We start from the raw sequence: 25950 nt of genomic DNA, 5'->3' as shown, positions 1-25950 counted from the left end.
CTCCCACTGTAACATATCTACTTGAGCGTTTGAGATGTCTTTGAAATTAAAGCTACTTCAAACAATATGCAAATATGTGAGTAGTAAGATGCTCAAAGCCACCTTTTTTTTTTTTTTTTTTTTTTTTTTTTTTTAATGACTTAAGGGATGCCTGGGGAATATCCCCCCAAAGCTTTGAATACCTGAAAAGTGGTGATGGGAATGCTACAGACCTGGGTGTTGGAGTGAGAGGTCTGTGTGCTTAGGGTCTACAGCTGAAGGCGTGGTGGCAGTGGGCTCCCCCGTCAGCCATCGCTGAGCCATTTATAGGGGCCAAAGTAGCATAGGTCTTCAGAGCTTCCCGAGTTGGGCTGCAGAGAGGAAAGGGGAAGAAAAGACCAATGTACAAACAGCCAGAAGGCAGACAGTGGTGATGTCAGCTTACCAACTGTGAAAAGAAAATGAAAAGAATGTACCTCTCTAATGGTGATCAGCCCAGTCCGTCTGCTCCTGGTGCCCTGTGGTGAATGCCATCACCCCATGCTCCAGTGCTGTTCTGCACAGGGTTGGAAGAGCATTTTGAGGGACTTGCTGGATGAGGTAGAGGCACTTCCTAATCCGCGTTCCCCTCTCTATCCCTGTGATGTAAAAGACTGGAGAAACGTTGAAACCAAGAATGTAGTTTAAAAATGGGAGCCAGATAGGAGGCCTGAGGAACCAGAGTTTTTGCCAATTTCATAAGGAGGGAAAGGTCTCAAATTTGATCTGGAACCTAGAGCCCTGCTCCATAACTAACACCGTTTAAGGAGAAGCCTTTGGTCGATCTTCTAAGGTCATTTTAAAACCAAAAGCTGCTATACACACATATCTCTTGCAGAGGGTCTTTGGCAGGCCCTACACATCAATTCTCTCTGTACAGTAGCTTTAACTCGCTGTCATCCGAGGCGTGCTGTGTGTAACCGTGGTTTAAAAGTGAATCAGAGGAGTTGAGGATGTAGCTCACTGATAGAGTGCTTGCCTAGCATGTATCAGGCCCGGGTTCAATCCCAGCACTGGGGAAAAAAAAAAAAAAATGGTGAATCATAGATTTAGGATGATCCAGGGTGGCTACCATGCTGAGTGGAGAAAAAGAGAAAAAGGAGGTGTGAATTGACCTGAGTAGTATTGGGACCATCTGTGAGTTTATTTGGTGAACCTGGAGGGTCTTTGCAAGGGAAAGCACTATTCTTTGCCAGTTATATTTCCTATAAAACTGGCCAAATGAAGGTGATGAAAATGATTTGTGGACCCTGCACTGGTTGGAAAAATATATTTAAACATTATAGACAGTCTTGTCCTGAGAAAATGAACAAGTTTCTTTACCAAATTTTCTTTCCTTGTCCTCAGTGTCAACTTTTTCATTTTTTGCTTTCTTTTGAGCCGGTTCTGGTTTCCATGATTCGGTTTCCCCTCTGTCCCCCTTATCTTAGTTTTCCTGCAGGTTAAGTAATTGCAACTGCAGTGCAATAAGTAATTGTAAAGATAGTTAATTTTACTTTTTGTACATATTTTAAACTAGAATATGAGTAAAGAAAATTTGTAGAGTGAATGAGTATGGGTGGTTCATACTTTGGACCCTATTGGGCAATAGCTTTAACATATACTGTTTCTATGATATTCAGAGATCAGAATCCCTAGCTATAAATACAAATTATTTTTATTTCTTACATTAGGCCTCTGTTGAAGTTTCTTCTTTTACTGTAATTTTTAAAACACCGGTTTCCCTTTAATGCCTGGTGAGACAGTTTCTGTTCTCTCTCTCTTGTCTTCCCATCCTCTTTTGATGGTTAACTCCTTCTCACCTGGAAGCAGAGCTAATAAAAACCCTCCGAGCCTCTTTAGTGCTATATCTCATATTGCCCAAGAATCTTGATTTTCGTCTGGAGGTCACCTGTGGGGTCAGATGCCTCCTGGTCAGGAGGCATTTCAGGAGCAGGAAGAACTGTGAAAGGACCCACCATTGTCCTGGGTGTCATAAACAAGAGGCCTCTGGTTGGTGTTGACTTGTGAGCCACAGGAGTCATTGACTTTTTGACAATAATGTTGACACTGACTTGGTAACATCCTGAACAAGAGGGAGTGACTTTAATCAGTTTCTAGTTGTAACCTGCTGACCTCTTTAGTAAAAGCAAAAGCAGATCAAGCTTTGGTCTTCAGTGGAGGTGTTAGTCTCCTGTGCTCCAGGAAGGCTTGGATATAACCAAGCAGGAGGGGTATGGGTGTGGGGGATACCATGTTGGGAGACCTAAAGCTGTGTGTTGGATATGAGGTGTTTTGCAAGTGTGAGAACCTTAGAATGGAAAAACAGGAAATTCATGAATGTGTTCCTTTTGTGTCTTTAGTTTGAATGATAGCCATTCCAGATCCTGTGAGTTGATTGTGGGAGAGTAAAATTGCTTCTATTTCTGAGCATTCAAATACATTTGAATTTTATTTTTGCTCACAAATGCTTGTATCAAGACTGAACTCTTTGACAAAAGCAACACTAACAACAGAAATGCAGAAGGAAAATTTGAGAAGCATGAATTGGCTATTCTGTTTTCTTCCCTATTGGCTGCCCCTATCAGAGACAGTAGGAAAATATATATATATATATATATTTTTTTTTTTTTTTTGAATGTGAACTTAGGGGAGGACTTTAGCCAAATCAAAAGTACTTAGGAAATTAAATGTTTGACTTTCAGCCTCCCTCCATCCACAATCAAGAAGCTGCATGGTCACACTTTTAGTAGCATTGAATTAATTTTTCCCAAAGCTTGTCAAGGGGAAAGTTTGGAAATCATCCTTCTCATAGGCATGTGTTTTAGGTCGGCAGTTAACTGTGTCTCAGTATATCTGTGAAGTTGGTGTGCAGTTTAACCTAAACATTTCACTATCACAGTCACATTTCTGGGCTCTTATACCAATTCAAACTTTGGAAGGAAGGTGTCTGGAGGCGGAGCAGTATTGGGGTGATACTTAAATTCACCCATCCCTGTGGAATAGCTGTCTATTCCATCTGCTTGTCTGGTAGACATCTATCTATCTATGTAGGAAAATAAAAATGTATATTTTGAAGTTTTTCCTTTCCTGGAAATCACTAAAACTTCTGGAGATGAAAAAATATTCTCTTACTCAAAGAATTTGTCTGAAACGATCAACTTAGATTCTTTACCTTTTAAACGTTATTTAAATGATAAACAAGATTTAAAAATTCCATTATTTACTTTGAAACATCAGTTGCCCCTAGAAATCATATTTCTCATCCTGTCTCTTTATCTGTTTATGCAATGTCTCTTTCATCAGATCATTCCATTCCTGAATAGAGGCAGCTCTCCATGCCTTTCCTCTACCTGTTGAGCATCCATGCTCTAATTAAGAAGTAGACTTGTGTAACAGAAGGCTGTTCTGTCTCTACATAGATCATCTCATGTGACCATCTCTACGTGGCCATCTCACAGATGTACTTATTCTTCATCACAAATTAATTATAAGATATGAGAGTAGGAAGAGGCCTGCGAGATCACCAGTATTCCCACACTCCTTTTTATTTCTTCATACTGCTCTGTCTTTAGAGTCACACAGCCTGGTAATAAGTTGTTTAATATCTGACTGTCTTAGCTACAGACTGTAAACACCAGAAGAGCAGTGTCAAGAACCGATGCTGAACCTGGAGCATAGTAGGTGTTCTATAAAATGCTTAGTTTCTGTTTCCTTTTTTTTTTTTTTTTTTTTTTTTTGTCTATGGCTGTGTAACAAACTCACAATTTAGAGGCTAAGCAATATATTTGTTTATGGTTCTGAGATTTGGGCAGAACTCAGTGACCATAGCAAGAGGGTCCAGTTCCACCAAAATGGCTTATGCATGTGGCTGGCAAGCCTAGGTTTACTGTCAACTGGGAGATCTGCTCAGTTCTCTTGTTTGTGGCCTCCTCATGTAGCTGCTCAGGTTTCCTCTTAGCTGCCATGGCAGCTGGGTTCCAAGGAGGAGAACTCTTAAAATATAGGACTGGGCTGGGGATGTGGCTTGGTGGTAGAAAGCTCTCTAGCACGTGTGAAGCCCTGGTTTTGAGCCTCAGCACAATAGTAACAAAAATGTAGGACTGAGACTGATTCAGGATAACTTCTATGCATTCTACTGGTCAAAATAGCCATACACATAGTCCAGATTCAGAGAGGTAGGTAAGGAAATAGATCCCACTGCCCCAAGGGGAGTGTGAAAAAGAATTTGCAGCCATTTTTAATACATTCCAGAGGCCCCAGAATGACTGAGCTTTTTCGGTAACACTGGTCTCTTAATTCCCAATGTCTGGCAATAGTTTCTGTTGTTTTATTTTTATATTTTAGCTGTTTATTCAGTGGCTTGCAGTGGCTAACATTTTCTAAGCTCTTCCCAGATACTGACAGGTTTAATTGTCAAAAACCCTGTGACACACCTTCTGTCATACTCAAGTTACAAATATGGAAAACAGGCATAAACAAGTGAGAAAACTCACGGACGCTAAACAAACTGTTAAAGCCAGGATTCGCACCCAGGTGGGCTTTTCCTCGAGCACTATTACTAAACTGTTTCCTTTATTGAGTTTCTGTTGCTGACTTTGAACTTTTAAACACTTGTTCCTAGGAGCAAGTATTCTATTTAAAAAGCCTGCTTAACTTAATTCGAATTGCAATCCCTATACAATACCTAGAGAAGTGTTTTTGATAAAAATGAAATGGATATGATCAGAATAAAGGGACATAGTCCCTGCCATCCCCTCCAAGTGGCTGGAAAACTCTAGACACTGAGTTTCTAGAGCCCTAACAACAGATCTGGCCATAAGAAATAGCATGATCCTCACCCAGCAATGGAGAGCCTTCTGTTTCCTTTTATTACAAGGGACATAGGGAGCTAACCCTTGTCCTCCCATACACTCAGGCACTTGTGGGATTTGTGCTCCGATATTTGAGGTGCCAGAACAAGGAGAATCTGTCAAAAGAATTAGAGCTCTCTCACCCTGCAGGCAGGACTCTGGGGTCCTGCTATAGAGGGCAGCATCACTACTGGGTCTCAGAGTGCTGATGCCAGTGAGCAAGGCCGGGGAGCCCAATGAAGTTGGCAGCCAGGGCTGTGTGGCAAGAGTGTGGCTGGCAGCTAGGTCCTGGGGAAGCACATGCTGCACATCAGTGAGGCCACGAGTCAAACCCAGGCGCAAGAAGAAGCAAACCAACCCATAGAGATGGTTTGCAGAGCTTGAGTCAAGTAGAAGTAACAAGGAGGAGGAAATATGATAATGAGAAGTGGAGACTGATCAAAGACCAGATAGTTCTCCAGGAACTGAGATCACCATGACATGGAGCCACAGAGAGATCCTGAATTGTGAGGATGTGCTTTGTCCATTTGGGAAGCTCTGATGCCCAAGACTTATCATTCTTAAGGACGTGCCTTCTGCTACCAGTCTGAGGTGCCAGAACCCAGAGTGAATGGGCACACTTACCTAGACCAGGGAATGTCAAGGGTGCGGTCTAGCTGCTTAAAGGTGATTTACCCTTGGCCAGTCAGGAGGAAGGCTTGCTATTGGAAGACTGACTACATTTGTAACAATTAAGTGGATGAACAAAATTTCAATTTTGTTTTTGATCCAGTGAATCAAATTTCATAAAAGCAAGTTACATATTAAGTAATCCCTAGATTCTGGGAGAGGGGTTTGTGTTGGCAAGATTACAGAACTGGGCGAGACAAAGAGATTGACTGACTCAGAAGATTGACAGATATTAGTTAGACATGGATTATAAATTATAAGTAGTTATTTTCTTGCAACCTCTCCTGGTTCACACTGGCCTAAATTCCTAGCAGTGGTATCATTTGCTCTTGAAAAAAACAAGTAACCCGAATTACACAGATAAACAGAAGTTAAATTAATAGAGTAAATATTTACTGGAATCACAGAACTTCTCTGTTCTACTACTGAATGGCCTTTTTTCTCTTGCCGACTAGAAACAGCTAAAATTAGTACATAGGGGAAAGAGGACACCTTTTGGAAGGTTTGCATTATCATAAGAGTTACTCAGCTCCTAAAGCACTTTATATATGCAAATCTTAAAAGATATTCCTTAAATTCAGCAAAGATGTTAAGCCTGGAGAAAGTGTTTTAGAAAAATCCAAAACTATTGATTCTACTTGCATATAAAAAGCTATAGGTTGTGGTGAGGATGTGGGGAAAAAGGTACACCCATACATTGCTGGTGGGGTTGCAAATTAGTGCAGCCACTCTGGAAAGCAGTATGGAGATTCCTCAGAAAGCTTGGAATGGAGCCACCATTTGACCCAGCTATCCCACTCCTTGGCCTATACCCAAAGGACTTAAAATCAGCATGCTTCAGAGATACAGCCACATCAATGTTCATAGCTGCTCAATTCACCATAGCCAGATTGTGGAACCAACCTAGATGCCCTTCAGTTGATGAATGGGTAAAGAAACTGTGGCATATATATATATACAATGGAATATTACTCTGCCATGAAGAATGATAAAATTATGTCATTTGTAGGCAAATGGATGAAATTGGATAATATCATGATAAGTGAGATAAGCCAATCTCAAAAAACTAAAGGACGAATGATCTCGCTGATAAGCGGATGAGGACATATAATGGGGGTAGGAGGGGTTAGCTTTAGGGTTAGGGTTAGGTTTAGGGTTAGGGATAAGGAGGGTGGTAAGAATGGAGGAAGGAAGGACTATATAAGAGGGAAAAGAGGGGTGGGAGGGGTAGGGGGGAAGGGAAAAAAATAACAATGAATCAAACAACATTGCCCTATGTAAATTTATGATTACACAAATGGTATGCCTTGACTCCATGTACAAATAGAGAAACAACATGTATCCCATTTGTTTAAATAATTTTAAAAAATTAAAAAAATAAAAAATAAAAAGCTATAGGTTGGTTTGTTAACTTTGTAAATAAGCCATAAATTTCTGCTGGGCTGGGAAGTTTATGTGGTTGGTGAAAGGCATCTGGTGCTTTTGTTGGGGGATGTTTTGGGGCAGGCCCCCTGCCCTGAGATTTGATCAATGTTTGGAATGCATGATGGGACATGTAGGGCTAGATGTGGAAAAGCATCTTAAATCAAGGAAAGGTGGTAGTGTATCTGAAAACCTCAGTGTGTGTGCACATGTCAGTTAACTCCAGGATATGTGAGAAATACTTAAGCAGTTGTTAAGGGAAGAATGCCAGTGTGGAGAAAGATTGCCTTGCAGTGAGAAAAGCAATGGAGTTTTCTGAATGGTTGCCTGGGAAGAATGGGGGTTATCTCTTGCCCTGTTTTCCTATGGTTGTATGAACTTGTCTATAGAGTACAGGGCACACTTGGGCAGTTTCTGGTTCCCTGCACCAACCTCTCCTAGCCTCTCCGGGTTACTGTTTCATTCCTCACTTGCATTCAGAACGCTTGCTCTAATGGTCCATGTGTACGCCTGCCTCTTTAGGGAAGCCATGAAATCTGTAAAGGCATGTGCAGAGTACAACGGATCACTATATTGCCAGCATCTAAGTCAGTATGTGACAGAGTAGGGCATCAGCAGACTTCAAAGTCGTCTGTTTGGACCAAATCCCGGTTGTTGACTGTGACAGATGTGTTGAATAGATAACTTTTCTATTTTAGTTAAAGTACACATTTGATGAAATCAGGTTTAGTCATTATGACTGTAACTTATTAGCTCTTCCCCATTTACTTATTTATTCAACAAATATCATGTGTGCCTTCTATGTGCCAGATGCTGTCTTAGGTCTAGGGATACACAACAAACAAAATTAATGTAGACTCTCTTCTAATGGACTGTACACTCTAGTGGGAGCCAGACAACGCACATAGATGGATGTGTCCTGCAGTAATGTGTGCTGTAAAGAAAAAAATATGCATGGATTGAAGGAGGGTGGGAGGCTGTTAAAGTGGTTAGGGAAGACCTCTGTGGAGGTCTGTGATTGAGAATTGGAAGAAATGAGGGCTAAATCCATGATTGTGGGGGGAATGATCATTTCAGGCAGAGGGAGGAGCAAGGGCCAGAATGCAGTGGTCAGAGCACGCCTGGTGTTTAAGGAATAGCAGAGAGCTGGTGGGCAAGGGAGGGTGGTGGAAGAGGGGTCCAAGAAAATAGTTCTGGCTGGATTACCTGCTGCTTTGTAAGCCATGGGAAAGAATCTGGAGAGTTTTGAACATAGGCCTGAATTTGTTCTTTACATCATTTTTTTTTTTTTCACACTGTGGGACAGGCTAGGCTCTGAGATACAGGCAAAACACACACACACACACACACACACACACACACACACAAGAGAGAGAGAAAAAGAAAAGTTGAGGAAGGTCATTTCTCAAAAGGCAATCAAATTACTTTCAGAAGATAGTAGAGTGATAAGTTGCTGAGTACTTCCCCTTTTGCTCACTCACTCCTTGAAAGCCTGTGTGTATTTCCAAACTCTCAAACTGTCATTTTCTGTAATCAGAAATAATTGTTTAGGCCCTGAAAATAAACCATAATTATTTCAGGGTATTCAAGTTATTTTTTTCCCTTTAAAGGAATGATTTAAAGAACTGAGAGACATAAACACTGGCCAAGAAAGATCTAAAGGCTATCTTGCCTTGATTGATGGTTCAGTACTGATGGATGCTGATGATGTGAATATAAGTGGCTTCTGAATTAAGAAAACTGGACTCTGCTTTCACCATGTGGATCAGTTTCCTTTACTAAGAATCACTACCTTTTTTGTTGTTGTTTTAATGAAACTTAGTATCAGTTTATTGATTTATAACAAGTATAGCTCTAAGGAGACTGGAATACTGCTGGTACTTTTTTTTCTATTAAAAAGCTACTTGATGGTCAGAGCATGACCAGAAAGTTGCCTGGAAAACATGGAATCAGACAAGACCCTTCTATTGGGTCATACTACTATGATTACCTTTGACCAGATTTTAACTTGTCTAAACCTTTTGTGTGACTGATGAGGAAACTGAGACCTGAAGAAAGCTAACTAGTGGCAGAGGGGAAAATGTAGAACCCAGATTTGAATTGTTTTAATTCTCAGGGATTTTTTTTCCTTTTCTGCCTCAACTTCCTCTGTTCCTGTGTCACAGGATATTTATGTGATAGTATGTGTGTTGTCATATTCTTTAATTATTTTAAGAGAAGACATTCTAATTTTTTTGGTAAATCTTGTCTACATATGACATTTTTATAGCTCCTACTATTAAAATATTAGAAGAGGGGCTGGGTTTGTGGCCCAGTGACAGCACTTGCCTAGCATGTGTGAGTCACTGTATTAGATTATCAGCATCACATATAATAAAGGTCCATCGACAACTAAAAAAATATTTTAAAAGAAGTTAGGAGAATTTATTTTTAGCTCTATGGTGTTTGGAGCATTATAGTTATCTGCTCACAGTGAGTTTTTACTGGCAAAGATTGTTTGTTGGGGCTTAGCAGGTCTGCAAATCCGAAAGAGCAGTTGCATTCTATTTTGGGGACTAATGAGATGGGCTGACAGTTTTGCTGGTCTGTCAGCTGCTGTGTACTTATTGACAGTACATGACTTGGTCAAACTTCTCATGCTTTTTTTTTTTCCTGGAAAAATACACATAACAAAATTTAATCTTTTAAATATTTTTTGCATGTGTGTGATGCTGGGAATTGAACCCAGGGCCTCTCATATGCTAGGCAAGTGCTTGGCCACTGAGCCCCATTCCCAGGCCAGACATTTTAACCATGGTGTTATGCATATTCACTTGTGATAAGTCATCACTACCATCCTTCTCCAGAACGTTCTCATTTCTCCAACAGAAACTCTGTACCCACTAAATAACAACTCTCCTCTACCTGTTCTGACAACTAGCATTTGCATTTTCTGTCTCTATGAATTTGACTATGCTAGATAACTCATAAGTAGAATCACAGTATTTATTCTTTTATGATTAGATTATTTCACTTAGCATTGTGCCTTCCAGATTCATCCATGTTGTAGCATGTCAGAATTAGCTTCCTTTTTAAAGCTGAGTAATATTCCATTGTATATCAAATTTTGTTTATCCATTCATCCATTGATGGACATTTGGGTTGTTTTCAACTTTTGAATAATGCTGCAATGGACATGTACAAATATCTGTCAGAATCTCTGCTTTTACATATAATGTGTGTGAGTGTGTATATATATATATTCAGAAGTGGAATTGATGGATCATGTGGTAGTTCTGTTTAATTTTTTAAGGAATTACTATGTTGTTTTCTGTAATGGTTGCACAATAATACATAAGGGTTCCTTGTTTCTTGTACCTCCTTGCCAACTCTTTTTCCTTGCTTGTTTTTGCAGTGCTGGGAATTGAACTCAGGGCTGAGGGCATGCTAGGTGAGTGCTCTGCTACTGAGCCACATCCCCAGTCCTCATTTTGGTTTTAGAGACAGGATCTTGCTTTGTTGCCCAGGCTGGTCTCAAACCTCTGTACTTAAGTGACCCTTCTGTCTTAGTTTCCTAAATGCTGGGACTATAAGTCAGGCTGGACCATTCAATTCAACCTGACTTGTTAGTTAAAAATAGATAAAATTAGCCCTCCTAACGAGTGTGAAGTGGTATCTCATTGTGACTTTGATTGCTTTTCCCTGATTAACGGTGTTGATCTTTTCATGTGTTTATTGGCCATATTTATATTTTCAGAGAAATGTCTATTCAAGTCCTTTGTTAATTTTTAATTGCTTTCCCCCCCATTAATAGGAGTTTTTTTATATTCTGGATATCGGCCCTTTGCCCCATATCCCTCTTGTCTTTTGTGCATGTCTGATTTTCTGTGTTGTGTTTTGCATAGTACTCGCTCTTTAGTATTTCTAGATGAAGTGACTGAAAACTAGGCCTGAGTGAGCTGCTTCTCCACAGAAAACAAATGTTCTGTGCCCGAATGCAGGAGACTCCTCCTAGCTCCCCAGGAATGAGTAACTTTCTGAAGCAGGTGGGGCCAGGCTTTCACAGGCCAACATCTGGCAGCTCTACTTGTAGAAAGAGTAGTTGGTCTGTAGCAACCTTAGGTAAGCACAGAGTTAAGAATGAGTCCCGTGACCTGTAAAGAGGTATGTTTCCCCACTCCATACTGTGATTTCACAGTCCTTAAAGAGGAATTCTAGGACAGAGCTTTAGCAAGTGGGGCCTGCGGAGAGTAGCCAGGAAGTCTGAGGCTGGTCTGTTAGATTAGATAACTATTACTTTATTTCTTGGTGCTGTGAATCTAATCCTGGTTAAACCAGAATCCAATTTACTTTCATGCTTGATTGGGAGCACTTCTATGGAGTGCTGGGCTGTGGGCAAGCATCACACTGGAGTACTGTGGGAATGCAGTGGCCCAGAGGTGACAGGCTGTGTCCAGGCTGATGATTCACAGGGCATCGAGAACAAGGAGGGGAAATTCGGTGAGTCGGACCCCAGAACTGGAGGATTTTTAATTTCCTACATAGAATGTTTAGATTTAAACTCAGACTTGGAATACTTTTTTTTTTTTTTTTTTTTTTTTTGGTATGCCCTGATGTTAGCGAGAGACTGAAAACAGTATGCCTTCCGGTGGGATTGATAGAGCGACTTCCCAGACAGCTTCTCGTTTTGTGTTTCTGAGCTGCTTATGAAATACTGTCTGGACACAGGTGTAATTACTGCGGAAGAAAGTGTCTGATGCTGATAAAGCTGCCTTCAAACCCTTTAATTCCAAGATGGGGCGTCTTTGTCATTCAAACGTCCCCAGTTAGCCACGATGACCTTGGGGTCAGGATAATATGTTGAACAACTAAGAAAGGTCTCTTTTTTTTAGCCACCCTAACTAACTTCTTTTCTGGGTCATGTTACCTCAGTTTCTTTCTCTGTAAAACTATGTGTTTGTAAAGTTGTAGTCTCTGAAATCATAGCTCTGCCACTTCCTAGCTAGGCAATCTGGGGAAAGTTACTTTTCTGGGCTGCACATTCCCTGTTATAAAGTAATGATAATAAGAGTACGTGCCCCAGACAAACCTTGCAAAGATCAGTGACATAACCATGTAATACTTACCGCAGTGCCTGGTAAATATATGGTTATTGTCAACTCTTGTTGCTGTTATAATAATGATGGTAATACTGTGTTTACTGCAGTGCTTGCTTGCTAGAGCAGAGGTGCCAAGTGGAAAGGAAGCACTTGATAAACAGAAGCATTAGTAGTTGTAGCTTGCGAGTACTGAAATAACGTAAAAGAAGTTCTGTCATGAGAACAATATGCAGGAATCCTGAGAGTGTTGCAGGCTGCAGCTGTTTTTCTCCTCTTTTAACATTCACGCCAAAAGCTCATGACCTGGGAAAGTGTTTATCCAAATAACAGCAAGTCTTAGGAAAGAAAGGTGTCTGTTTTCTTTTTTCGATTTCCCAGAGCCAGAATGTTAATGAGTTAATAAACTAATTGCTTTTAAGTTTTGATTATGAACTTTATTCCAATTTTGTCCCAGTTAGTGTTTTTTATCCCTCTTGTGCCCAGATACTTCCCCAAGGATAACCACCATGGCTGGGGGCTCTGCATGGGTGAGAGAAGGCATTGCAAGCTGCCCATGTCTGGCATGAGGACATATAGCCATGAAACAGAGGGTCTTCATGCATTGCAAAACCATTTCATTCATGTAAATAAAGTTTTATCAGTGATGCAGTCTTTGAACTCGCTTGTAAGTCTCGGTCTGTTAACTGGAAGAGTACGGTTGGGAGATTGGGAGCTTTGCTTTGGACTGGCAGGAGGAAGCACCTCAGGGAGATAAGAGGGGAGACTTGGTAAATGGGATTGAGATGACTTGGGCATTGCCTCACAGTAAAGAAGACCATCTCTGTTTCTCTTTATGGCTTAACTTTTTCATTTGAAAGTTTTTTTTTTCTTTTTTTTTTTTTATGCTTTTGGTACTTGTTGAGCTTTTGTCTGATGGTCAGAAAGGAGAAAGAGATAGTACGTTCCTGCTGGTGTTTTGAAGTTGTTAAGCAGTTGAGTTGTTTGCTAAGAGCCAGTAGCTTGAGAGCAATGAAAAGGAAACTGATGCTGATGATATCAGTCTTGAAAATCAGGATCAGGTCCTCATTCTCCCCATGTTGAAGATTAAACAAACACCCAAGAAACTCTGAGGCAAGGGGAGAAAGTAAGTTTATTTAAAGGATAGAACAGAAACAGTCTTCTCTGGAGAGGAGAAGGGGACCCAGAGCTGGTATCTGCTGCAGTGGGGGTGCATTTTTATAGACTCCCCCACTTTTCTTTCCTGACCATGTTGCCCCGGTCTCAGCAGGAACCCTAAACCTCAGCCCTGAACTCTTACACTTCTTACTTTTGGGGGAGGAGTTTTGGACACCTTATATTTTCACTTCTGTGGAGCTTCCTGTGGTGATGTTTCCATCCCCATGACCTGAACTACTGTCTCTGAACTATTGCCTTGTAAGTTATCTCCATCCCACGTTGGATTTGAATATCCAGTCTGTAAAAGGAGAAAGGCAGGTGTTGTGTAATACGAAACCTTCTTGTAGTTAGTATTCATTCTCCTCCTTCCTTCTCAGAACAAAACTCATGCCCATCCCTCCTGCGATGACCTGTGCCTTCACCTAGTGACACCAGTTCATCTTTGGACCAACAACACATGTCCTTCTCGGGAAGGCCTTTCTCAACTCCCATTTAATACCAAGTATGCCATGGGGCCTGGCCACACTCTTCATGCCTCAGGGCTTACCACACAGCACTCAGTAATACAGCCTGTTCTGCTTCTCTGGCTTGGAAGTTCATTTGGGATGTTCATGAGCAGGAGAAATGATTTCTCTTCAGAGCACATTCTTGCAGTGTGGTTGACCAGATACCTGATAGTTATAAATGATGGAAAGAAGTGAAAAGAAAATAAACAGAAGATACATGTCCCTTTCTGTTTGCTTCTGATGGCAAACACTGAGTCAACTCAGTAGGTCTGGGGTTGGAGAGCTTCGCTTCCAATTGAATCTCATGGGAATATCAGTCTGGCATTAGGTGTCCCCCCAGGAAGAGAAGAGATCAGAACAGAGGCTGATTGGAAGCAGGTTTTAGTCGTGGGGTGATGGGAGTAGCTCCAGGAGCTGAGATTGTTGCAGATTGTGTTAGAAATGATAAATGTGAAGCATGGTGATGCAGATGGTCCCTGATGGTTCCACTTAAGATTTTTCAACTTTACAATGGTGTGAAAGCAATATGCATTCAATAAAAACTGTACTTCAGATTTTAAACTGTGGTATTTTCCTTAGCTAGCAAATAAGGGTTATGATCCTCTCTTTCCATGCTAGGAACAGCAGCAAACCACAGCTCCTAACCAGCTATGGGATCAGAGTGTAACCAGCTAATACTCTACAGGGTACTGTGCTACTAAGCTATGGTGTTTCATAGGGTGAGTGTATTAAGTGCATTTTCAACTTGTGATGGGTTTATCAGAATGTAACCTCATGGTAAGTTGGGAATATCTGCACTAAAATTTTGTTGAAATACTTCAAGTGAAGCAATATGGTATATAATTACTTTGTGTCATTAGGCAAGTGTTCTCTCCCTTTCTTCATTTTTAAAAGTTACTTTTAGAAACATGTTGCCTTTGATACAACAAAACCATGGTTGTTTAATGATGCACAATAACAGTTCTGATATTGAAAAGCTTACTGTTAGAAATTATTAAATGCATATCAACCATTGATACTCTGATTAATCAAACATAAAACTGTTAGAATTCATGAGAATAGTAACCTAATGCCTCTAACCTAATGAATGTGTCTTTCCAAATTAGAGATGAAAGTGTGGTATTTAAGGATGGGACTTTGTGTCTGGTCAAATCTCATGGGAATTATTCATAATAATATTCTTTATATAATTGTGCCCTATGTGCACAAAACATACTTTTACACTTGTAGGGAAGTCCTTGCAGTTAAATTTCAGTATTCATTTTCAAGTGACAGAAATATGTTAATTGCTTTTGCTTGGGTGAATGATTCTGAATCAAGTAGAAATGATAGAGATTTAAACTCATTTCACTAATTTGACTTTTTATAAATGTCAATGTTCATAGGTTACTGTATAGAGCTAATAAGGTATTCCACTAAAGTCTGGGTTACAGAGTGGATTTTATTCAAGATGTGACACTGCCATATCCCTCAGGGGGAGAGTTTTCATCAAAGTCGTCAGCCCCTAGTGCTTTGGTGAGCATCCTGAACCATTGGTGCTTATACGTGCTGGGTGGGAAGATGGGCGTAACTGATGCTGTGAAATGATGACAGAGATGGGGTGTCTTGTAAATGCTACTTAGCACAGCATTTGAAGTCGGGAAGTTAGTGTGATGCATTTTGTAAGGAGCTTGGAGGTTTGTGACTTAGAAAAAAATATTAACCTTTTCATTGCTTTTCTGACTAATGAGTCCAGCTAACAGTGAATGGGCTTTTGCCTTTATTTTCCTGCCTTTAATTCACCTAGCAAATTGAGGAAAAGTTTTTAAATTGCTTTTTAAAAATACTTTAACGTGATAATAATTAGTAGGAAAGACCAGCTTAAGAAGAAAGTTTTTTTTTTTTTTTTTGTGGTGCTGGAAGTAGAACCCAGGGCCTCCTGTATGCTCAGCAAATACTTGACCACTGAGTTCCACCACCAGTACTGTTCATCCCTGACAGAAAAAAATTTGATTACAAATTCTCGGCAGCATAAGCCAGACTGTATACTGGTAAAAATGAATGCAGTTATAGTAATTGTGCTTTAAATGCGTTTTGGGGTCATTTACTTGCTTAAAACATTTGCTTTCAAGATACCCAATCTCTTAGCCCTTGTTGACCTCACCGGCTATATTTTGGGTTACTTCTTGCCCTGACATAGCTTCCAGCCAACTCTACTAGTGTCAGTATCGTCAAGGTACCTGGTTGTATCTGGACCTCACAACTTTGCTTCTGCTTTTCTACTGCTGCCATATCCACTTCCTGTTCATTCTTGGTTTAAATGTTCCCCTGGAAAACCTCCCTGGTGTTCCTGTCTTGGTCTAGGTTTCATGTCCTCTCCTCTTCTTAATCACCATACAGGCCCATGGACTTGGTGTTTCCTCCCAGAGTGGCTGTTAGTTACCAGGGATCCTAGCACTTGCATAGCATCTAGCCCTCAGTGTTCACTTTTGAGTGGATGACCTTAATTTAAACCTTCCTAGTCCCATAAGACAGGTCCTGTCTATAGGGGCAGCTGGCAGTAGGGGAATGAAAGCTCATACCGATTAGAATGTGTCCCAGGGACCCACATCGCATAGGTGGCAGGGCTAGTTTTCAGTTAAGGCTCTGATGCCAGAATTCCCTCCTGCTTGCACAATGCACACTGCCTTCTCAGGCTGTTATAGTCAAGACCTGTAGAGCTGGCATCTGTAAGACTTGGGGTTTGGTGCATGGGGCAGGTTGCAGTGGGTTGATAGGCATTGGGGATGATGTCCAGGTTTCTGAGAGGATTATGCAGATTGGAAACATTAGAGAGCCCTTAGTAAAATCCAGTCTGTGAGGAATGATGGGTCCAGATTTGGATGTACTGAGTTTGAGTTGCTTGTTGGTCATAAGGGGAAGTGTGCTTGTCGGTCCATAAGACTGATGTACAAAGAAAGTGGTTAGGATGTGGGAAGCTTTTAACTTCATGGCTGTACACTCATGATGACATTGTCCTGTACTCTATTCCATTGTCTCCATAGTAGATGCCAATAGTTTACCTATCACATAACTAAGGAGTAAAAATTAACCACATGGCAGGTCAAAGGACTGTAATCTCTGCCTTCTAGCCTTCTATGAATGCATAGTAAACATGCACTTATGGCTTAGAATCTGCCAGTATAAACTGACGCAGGTTGTGTTCTCTTAAAGTTGTATTTCTTTTATTTATTTATTTTTTTTTTTTTTAAGAAAAATCTGACTATCACATCACACAAACATTTCCACCTTTGACTTCTTAAAGAAATGGTAGGTTAGGAAGTAAGATCATATGCAGGTATGATTATAAAAGTAATGTGTGTTCAGGCAAGATTTAAAAAATAAAAGTAAAGAGTCTTTTGATTTTTACTATCTGTTAAGATTTTGGTATGTTCTTTTGTTTTTATTTAAGGGGATCATACTATAGTTCTATAGTTTTATATTCTGTGTTTTAAGTTTTCCTTATATTATTTAAAAAAATTTTTTTAGTTGTCAGTGGACCTTTATTTTATTTATATGTGGTGCCAAGAATCAAACCCAGTGCCTTACACATGCTAGGCAAGCGCTCTGCCACTGAGACACAACCCCAGCTCTCCTTGATATTTCTTTTACAAATTTTTAAAATAACTAATGGTTCATCTTGTATATCATAATGTATAATTAGCTGTTGAATAATTTTTTAGTTTTAAAGTCTTTATTCACATAAATAATGCCCCTACATAACTTTGTTTTCTTATATACTAATCCTCTTTTATCTTCAGGGACTACCTTCTATGACCTCTGATAGATGACTGAAACTGTAGAAGTACTGATTTTGCCTACACAAACATCCTATAAGTAGACACAGTAAGAGATTAACCACAGTAACATAATACAATTATAGCAATGTATTATAATAAAAGTTATTTAAAACTTACAGATTGTTTGCTTCCAGAATTTTCCATTTAATATTTTCAGACCACAGCTAAGGCAAGTAATGGAAACTGAAGAAAGCAAAATTGTGGCTGAAGAGGGCTACTGTGTCTTTAAGGGCAGGTCAGAGGAGAGTGGGACAAGTAGGGAAGGGTGGGAGCAAGGGAGAGAGAGAAAATGTGTGTAAATGAAAAGACTGAGCAGCCTATTGTGCCATGTTTGCATCTGATGTTACCGAAGAAAACACACAGATACCTCAAGGCCCTGGGGTGGTCTTTGTAAAATAATCCAAAGACTATAAAGGTCAGTTTAAAAAAGACTGAACACACACACACACAGGCTGTATAATAAATTGAGACCATCTGTTGTTCTACCTGGGCCTGCTTGCTTAGTCTTCTGCCTGTTGCTTATTTAAGAATGCCTTTAAAATGGAGAAGGAGTGCTGCCAAGTGTCAGAAAGCAGCCAGAGAAGAGGTGCAGAGACAAGGCAGGCTGGGCAGGAGGTGTGGAAGCCAGCGTGGACCGCCCAGCTCCCATGCTGCTTACCCTTCGGGGCCATCATAACCATGGCCATGACATTCTGATCCACAGGGTATTGGATGGTGGGTGGGGTGTGAGTTGACTGACCTTTTATTTATTTTTAACCACCAAGTGAAACCAATTTTATTTTTTAAAAATTTTATTTATTTATTTATTTTGCGGTACTGGGGATCAAACTCAGGGCCTTGTGTTTGGGAGGCAAGCTATCTCCCCAGCCTGAAACCAATTTTAGAATGATGTTTTGAAAAGGATATTTCACTTGAACATCTAATAGTGTATTACTCTCTTCTTGTATATACCTATCTCTTTGCGATCTAGTATTAATTGATGTTTGCAAAGTCTTCTGTCATTTTGTGTTTGCGTGTGGCACTGGGCATGGAACCCAGGGCTTCACACATGCTCTACCACTGAGTGACATCCCCAGCCTCTGTGAACCACTCGAATGTAGGAACCTTCATCCTTTTAATCAGAAGGGTTGCTGAATTTTATTTTCTGGCCAAAAAATGTTACCATTGTGAATTGCTAGTGTTTCTTAGTTTTAATGGTGGCTTCCTATAAATAACAACAAGATTATTACTTGGAAATTCCTAAATCAGACTGTGTTGCTAAGTACAAGCCTACAGTTAAAGGCTTTATTTAATTTTTGTTTTAAGTGGATATGACCAAAATGCTAATCTAGAACAACATTTAACCTACTGACTTGGCAAACTATGCCATGTAATCAATTTAGTTCTTGGAGTCAGAGTAACTATTTTTGTAGCAGAATGGAGGAGAGCCAGCTTGTCGCTTCAGGGTGTTTTTTGTTTTTCCTGTAAGGATCTCATTAATCCAGTGGTCCACCCTGGATGACCCACTGGCTAGAGGCCCTGGTTGCTAGTATGTTCTTAGGGTCTTTGCTGCTTTCAGGAAGCAAAGAGGGGGACATAAGCTGTGAGTGAAGCCATCTGCAAGCTGGCCTTGTTTTCCTCTGCTCCCACTTTTCTTGCATGCTGAAAGCCAAGCTGGGAATCTAGGCATGGTGCAGGAGGTGTCAGAGCCTGGCTTCCTAGCCAGAAATGTCATTCAGCGCAAACATATTTTCTCAAGCATAAGGTATAACATTCATTCAGAAATGAGTATTTATGAAAATAAAAGAGTTGATGGTGGGAACTTGGATGATATAAGCACTTGTACTTAGACCAATAGACCGGTATTAAGCTCATCAAAGGATTGTAGTAGAAACTTGATCAGTTGAATGATGGAAAATAGCTTCCAGAATGCTCATCTGGCCTCGAATTCATTAACTTCTGAAGTATTTTTAGTCAAAGTTAAATTATCCCTGCTTAATATAGATGCTTCCCTCTTGGTTCCCCCATTACTAGAAGGAAGTTGGTTTGCTAAGAATTACACCATCAATAGCAAAGTAGAGGAAACAACTGAGCAGTTTTTAATGCCTGACTCCATAGTACCTACCTATGACAGCTTCGAGGTCATCATAGGAAGTAGGTGGGATTGAAATAAACCCCCTATATGCACTTTTCAGTGACCTCCTGGAGGGGACCCTGGTTCATATGGCTATTGAATGTAAATGTTCAGTGATTTGTGCTGGAGAATCTGGCATCTCTCTATGAAAAGGTAAACTCCACTTTTCCTGTGGATGTTGGCCATACACACAAATCCTGAGAGGAGCACAGAACTAGGGGTGGAATTAGCTTTGGGATTTGATAGGCAGGCCTGGGAAGGTGGAGAAAGGAGACAAGGGATAGAGCATATTCTTTGGCAGAAGGGCTTCTTAATTTATCCAGCCTTGATATTATTCACTTTATTCATAGTTTACTTTATTGTTATGGGTGAGGAGATTCCTGATCTTTATTACCATGACCATTTGCATGGTGTTATTCACATTTCTTTACCTAATACTATTTAATCATGAAAGCATCCCTTCTTTCCTGCAGCCGATTCCACTTGGCACCATCACGTGCTTTCTTTGATCCCTTTCCTAAAAATCATGTTGCATTTCATTTCCACGTGCACACCTAGATGCTTTAAAATGTTTCTCCTGTTTAAATGTTGCCCCCTCTATAAGTGTGTAAGCATCTTCAGTGTCTGGGAGTGTCAGGTCCATCATGTGCTCTTCTGCTGTCCCTCTGTAACACCTAATACAGTACTAGAGAAATCAGGCCCTGTTGAGAAAGACGCTGCAGTGTTGAAGGCCATAGTGTTGAATGACTTTGGAAAAAACCTGGACTCCCAAAGATACAAACTTCCCTGAGATCTCATTGCCATTCTACAACACTTTCCCTGGAGGGGGCTTTCAGGAGCCACTGAGCAAGTGGAAAACTTCTGATCCTCTTACATAACACGCTGAAACTGATAATGGAGATTTGCTAGAAGGGGAAAGGGCAGGTGGTCATGGCATTCCTTCTGTTTACTAGGAACTATGTGTTGACTGTGTAATTGGTAACAAATAAACTTCCTGCTTGGGAGGAAATTCTGTTTTTCTCTTCATTCCAAAAGTTTGTCCAGTATCACTTTCAGCCCCTCGGGTACTATGCTGCTGAACACTATAGATTAAGAATTTCTTATTTTACTTTCTATTATCATTGGGACTAATCTCTCTCCTTAATTCACTAATTTTTTCACATTAGGGAAATAGTGATAATAAGCAATAGCAAGTTCTTTAACTCTTTCTTGCCCCATTTCTACAATCCCTATTACTGGGGATCCCAAGAATCAAGCACTGCCTAGTTGACATTATTTCTTTTTTGTGATTATGTGCTGCCTACCCACTTGATTGTCAGTGGTTTTATTACTTTGAGATTGAACATTCAAATGAATGAAGGACAGCATAGTAAAAGGAGCGTCGCCAGATACGATAGGTGAGTAGTGCCTCATAATTCATTCACGGAAGTGTTTCCTTGCAATCCAAGCATTATCACATCCATTTTTAAAAGAATAATTACTATATTTTGTGGAAAGAATAGGCTTGTAAATTTCAAGAAGCTAATTATGTTTTGTTACTGCTGTTGCTGGAATTCTGATGAGTTTGTTGCTGTTTCTAGGTTAGCTGTTGGGAAAGAGAACATACCCTAACGTGGACATTGGTTTTGTAGTAATTAGAAATTACTGAGAGAGAAATAATAATATTTTGCCATTAAAAGAGTTTTCTATCATTTGGTTATGCTAAAATGAGCATGGGAGAGCCCAGTTTTAAATTGGAGATGTAAATGAAATTGCTTTTTTATTTTTTATGTAGATCTGTCAGGGAAAGGGGAAGAAGGGAGAGTTATCAACCTGATATTTGTAGGCTCCTGTGAGGTTAAAAAAAGAAATCCATAGTACTTATATAGATGATGGTTGTATTTAAAAAATGACCTTCAGAACAAATACAGCCAGCCCACTAGAGGAACTATAGTAGTGATGGTGCTGTTGGCCCATATTTGAGTGCATGCTATATGGCTGGCATGATGGGGAACTTGAGATGGGGATTTTTAAGTAAGTCACACCATAAATGGCAGAGCCTCATATGACTAAATCCTTACACATTTCCCTTTTGGCACCAAAAGAAGAAAAAGAAAAAAGTCAAGCTAGAGCAAATTAATCTTCAATTTTTAATGTAGAGAATTGAAGTTAAAGTAACTATATTTAAGTTAATTCATCATTTTTTTATTATAAACTTACTCATTTGCATTTCTGTTAAATAGCTATCTCTGTCTGTCCAGGAATTTAATTGTAAAAACTGCTATAGTCCTGCCAGGTGTGGTGGCTCCTGCCTGTAACCTCAGCCACTCAGGAGGCAGAGGCAGGAAGATCTCAAATTCAAGGTGAATCTGGGAATTTAGTGAGAACTTGTCTCAAAATAAAAAGGACTAGGGATGTGACGCAGTCATTCATGCTGAACAAACCAGAATGGCTGGTCATTTTATTTCTGAGGTTGATACTAAGTTTTGTTTTAATCTCAACTAGGAAGTTCTTCACTAGAATAAGAATGAATGATTATAAGAAACCTTTTCCCTTTTCTTTTTTTATATGCTAGGCTGTGGGCAGGTGGATTTTGTCTGATTTCTGCTCCTAGACTTGAGCCTTGGGACCCTCCTTTGCATGGTACTCATTTCTTACGTGGGCATTGTGAATCCAGTATTCTGGGTAGTTGGTATATTACAACTATGCCATTGTTAATCATGTGGAAGCTGCGTCAAGGGAAAGCAAGACGTTTCTTATGGCCATAGGAATACCCAGGCAGCCAAGTCAGCAGGGTTATATCCCTGTGGTTCTCTGCTTGGAAATATAAACAGAGCCCCCTTAGATAAAAGTATTTCCTTCCATTATCTTAAAGTAAACATACTTGATCATTTAAAGGTCCAGTTTTTAGAGGCATTCCTATAATGAATGACTTGGTTGAATTGCTTAGTTAAGCTAGATGAATTGATAGAAAATTAAATGAAGTGGATATTTTTGTTATCCTCGCCTTAGTGAACTGTCAGTTTTCCTGAAATGGGGTGGGAGCTGAATTAAGTCCATATATACCAACTTTGTATTGGTTTTTGAAAAGATATTTAAGAGGTTAAGTGAAAGTTTCCTGTCAAAGGTTTTTCTTTAATTTTATCTTTTGCAGTATTGCCAATTTAGAGTGGGATGCTCTACCACTGAGCTACATCCCCAGCCCATTTTAATTTTGATACATAATCTTGCAAAGTTGCTGAGACTGGTCTGCAACTTGCACTCTTCCTGCCTGAGCCTACCAGGTCACTGAGATAACAGGTGTGCACTACCACATCTGGGTTCAAAGACTTTTAACACCTCTGTTGGTAATATGTAGGTCCTTTAAATAACAGATATGCTGGGTTACTTGGAAATTAATATGCATGGAAATTTGGGGATGTAGCTTAGGTCACATGGAGTTTGGCACTGGAATTTTCATTTCTCAGTTTTCTAAGCAAGGGCCTTGTTACCATATTCTCCCCTTAATCTAGTAAAATGAAAAGTTAAAATGGGATTTGCATCAGAAAACATGGAGTGTTTCTAAATGCCATTATGTAAGAGAAAGGAAATTGGCGAGGGAATGGGGTGGGTGCAAAAATTATCTTGAGAGCCTGGAATTTTTAATCTATAGCAGGTCAGCCCTGAGGGACTAGGCTGAGTGCTTCATCCTTTCCATTGTATTTGTAGGATTTTCCCTTCTCATAAAGACTTGAATGGACTGGATGTATGCCCCATGGTAAATTTTGAAATTTTGTCAGTGAAAGGTGGAGTCCAGCCACCAAAAAACACAGCACATGGGGCTTCCACTCATATTCTCTCACAAGTTTAGGTGAATGCCTCCCACGCCAGCCCAGTGTCAATGATGAAAAGACGGACAACCGGAATATCCATTACTAACTCTTAGAACTATTTCATTTCTAACCACTTAAGAAGGGACAAACTGAAATTGCCAAAGAAGGAAACTTTATTCTTATTTTGTCTTGAATACATCATAAAAACAAATATTTCTAGTGCAAAAGTGGTAACAACAATGTAGATCTTTCAGGTGCCCTTTCTTAATTTAGTATCCCAAAATGTGTTATGAATAAGGTGAATTGTTACACAGCTCAGCTTTTCCCTTTTCTTCCCCCCAAACATCCTATGACTTCTTTTTTTTTTTTTTTTTGAGATTTGCAGTTAAACTTCCTGTATAGTATGTTTCAAGATTTCAAAAATATAATTGTACAATTGACAAAATTTGTGGTTTTGCTTTGGTACTGAACTGTGTGGTGCTCTGTTTCCTTATCTCTGAATGGAATCTGCCGATGGTGAGAAAAATAAAAGCTGTTTGTCAGTGGGGTGTTCTTTGCTACCCCTCTAGTAATCATCTTTATTGCCATTGCTTCTCCTGATTGCTGCTCTGACATTTCCATGAAAATTACTGAGGGCAGCTGAACTAGATAAATTAGTCCCTTTCTTAACAAATAAAAAACCATTGACATTTTGGCAGTGCTAAACTCATTAACAGTATTAGCCAGGAGTCCTGCTTTTAGCAAAGCTCCATCCTGAGCATGTGACTGTAGGTTGGGAAAGATAAAGACCTTACAGCTCCTAATTAGCAAGTGAAATAAATGGCAAACAGTTTGTGGGAGTCCCTGAATAACATTAATCAGATTTAGAAAGCTACCACAATTTAATCATTTGTTCCAGTGTCACTGTGGGAAAAAAACACATTATTCTAGATATATGAAGAAAGCGCTCTTTTGATGTGTTACCATTGCAGTAGCGAAATTGAAGAGAGGAGTTTCACCACATAAGTCAGCGTTATCATTCAGGGTTTCTTTGAAAAAGCTTCACTGTTTCATTTGATTCTGGTTCCTGGCAATGGAGCATGTTGGAGTCCAAAGGCCTGATCTCCACCTGGAGACTTATTGCAGGACCCTGGACCGGGGTGGCGGGCGGGGTGGGGGACTTGCTTGCAGGTGTCCCACAGGTTTTTGTGAGCAGAGAATCATGCCCTAGCTCCCTCTGGGTTGCAAAGGTGGTCTGACTTTAATGTTTCTTCATTCAGTTTTCTTGGTCCAATGGTCACCTACCCAGTTGTTTCTACTGCTATCATCACTATTTTAATTTCTGTTGCTATTCTTCTTTTGTTCCTTTTGGGACCAAAAAAAAAAAGCAAAACCTTTTGCTTCTCCCCTGAATTCTCATCTTTGAGATAAGTAAGTCTGACTTCTATAGGTAACATCAGTTGCTGTTAATATTCCTGTCCTTTGTGTTGCACCAGCCAATCAGGATGCCATTGAATAAAATTGCAGGTTCCGTCAGGGTGGTGTGTTTAAGCTGATGGTTTGTTTTATCCTTCAGTCCCATGTTGGGACACAATGGAAGCCAGTCAACATTAGTTCCCAGATAACCAAAGATTTACCAATGAGTGATTAAAACTTCCCAAACTAAACCTCTTTGGTTTTGCCATAGTTTCTGGGGTTGTATTGGTCAGCTCTGCGTTACTACACTGAAATACCTGAGGCAGCGAACGTGATCAGAGATGAGGTTTATTTAGCTCACTTTTGGAGATGGGAGTTCAAGCAGCACAGTACAGGCTCTAGCAGGGCATGGCAGCTGGTGGTGGCAGAGCTCCTTGGAGGGAAGATCACATGGTGAGCCAGGCAGCAGAGAAAAGTAGGTGGGGCCAAGACTGCTCCTTTTATGTCATCCCTGTCATTAGAATTACCAAAGGGTCTCCCAAGAAAATTTCACTATCACCTCCCAGTAATGCCACTCAGGGGAACCAAGCCTTTAATTACAATGGACCCTTGGGAAACATAAGCCATATTCAAACTGTAGCAGGAATGTTAGATAGGAAATGGTGAGCTGTCATTTCTAGGAGCTCATGGTCTTCTATAACAGTCAATAAATAGTGTGACATCTTGTGTAACAGTATGCTGGGCATGGTGGATGGATGGGAGACACAGAAGACAAAACTGTAGCTATATTTTGGCCCTGGGAGACAGGACACAAAGCTAACTTCTCATATTATCTAAGTATTAAGTACTTGAGTCAGACTATTATTGTAGTTCTGAGAAACAGAAGTCTGGAATGGTCAAAGGAAGTTGAGGAAGGTAGAATATCTGAAGGTCTTCTCATAGATTTCTGGTGGTGCTGGTGCTGTGTACATGAGAGAGATCCAGGGAGAGCATGTGTGGGAGTCATCAAGCGTGACCAGGTGAGGCTGCTGGAGGAGGTGGGAAAAGTGTCTTCTGTGCTGAGGTAGGTCCTGACACCAGCTACTCAGGAAGGACCACTGCAGGCAAGTGGTGCAAGGGAACGTGCTTGGTGGAAGAAGAGCCTTGAACATGT

The 25950-nt window shown here is 40.2% G+C and overlaps 1 protein-coding gene across 4 annotated transcripts in view; it reads left to right on the top strand.

Annotated features, from left to right (window-relative positions):
• MCC (MCC regulator of WNT signaling pathway) overlaps positions 1-25950 on the top strand; it is a 511343-nt gene that overhangs the window by 253963 nt on the left and 231430 nt on the right. Inside the window, exons 1-2 of one of the 4 annotated variants that reach the window (XM_079143882.1) lie at positions 5580-6177; positions 6918-11420. The exons of the other annotated variants lie outside the window; for them this stretch is intronic. Coding sequence (XP_079000008.1) covers positions 11382-11420 — 39 coding nt within the window. The 5' untranslated portion in view covers positions 5580-6177; positions 6918-11381. Of the gene's footprint in view, positions 1-5579; positions 6178-6917; positions 11421-25950 lie in introns of those variants that run through there. 4 annotated transcript variants of the gene reach the window in all.

Source organism: Sciurus vulgaris (genome assembly GCF_902686455.1).
Source record: "Sciurus vulgaris genome assembly, chromosome: 6".
Classification (NCBI taxonomy): Eukaryota; Metazoa; Chordata; class Mammalia; order Rodentia; family Sciuridae; genus Sciurus; species Sciurus vulgaris.
Note: the sequence above shows the minus strand (reverse complement) of the source record. Positions and strands in the feature narration are given on the sequence as shown.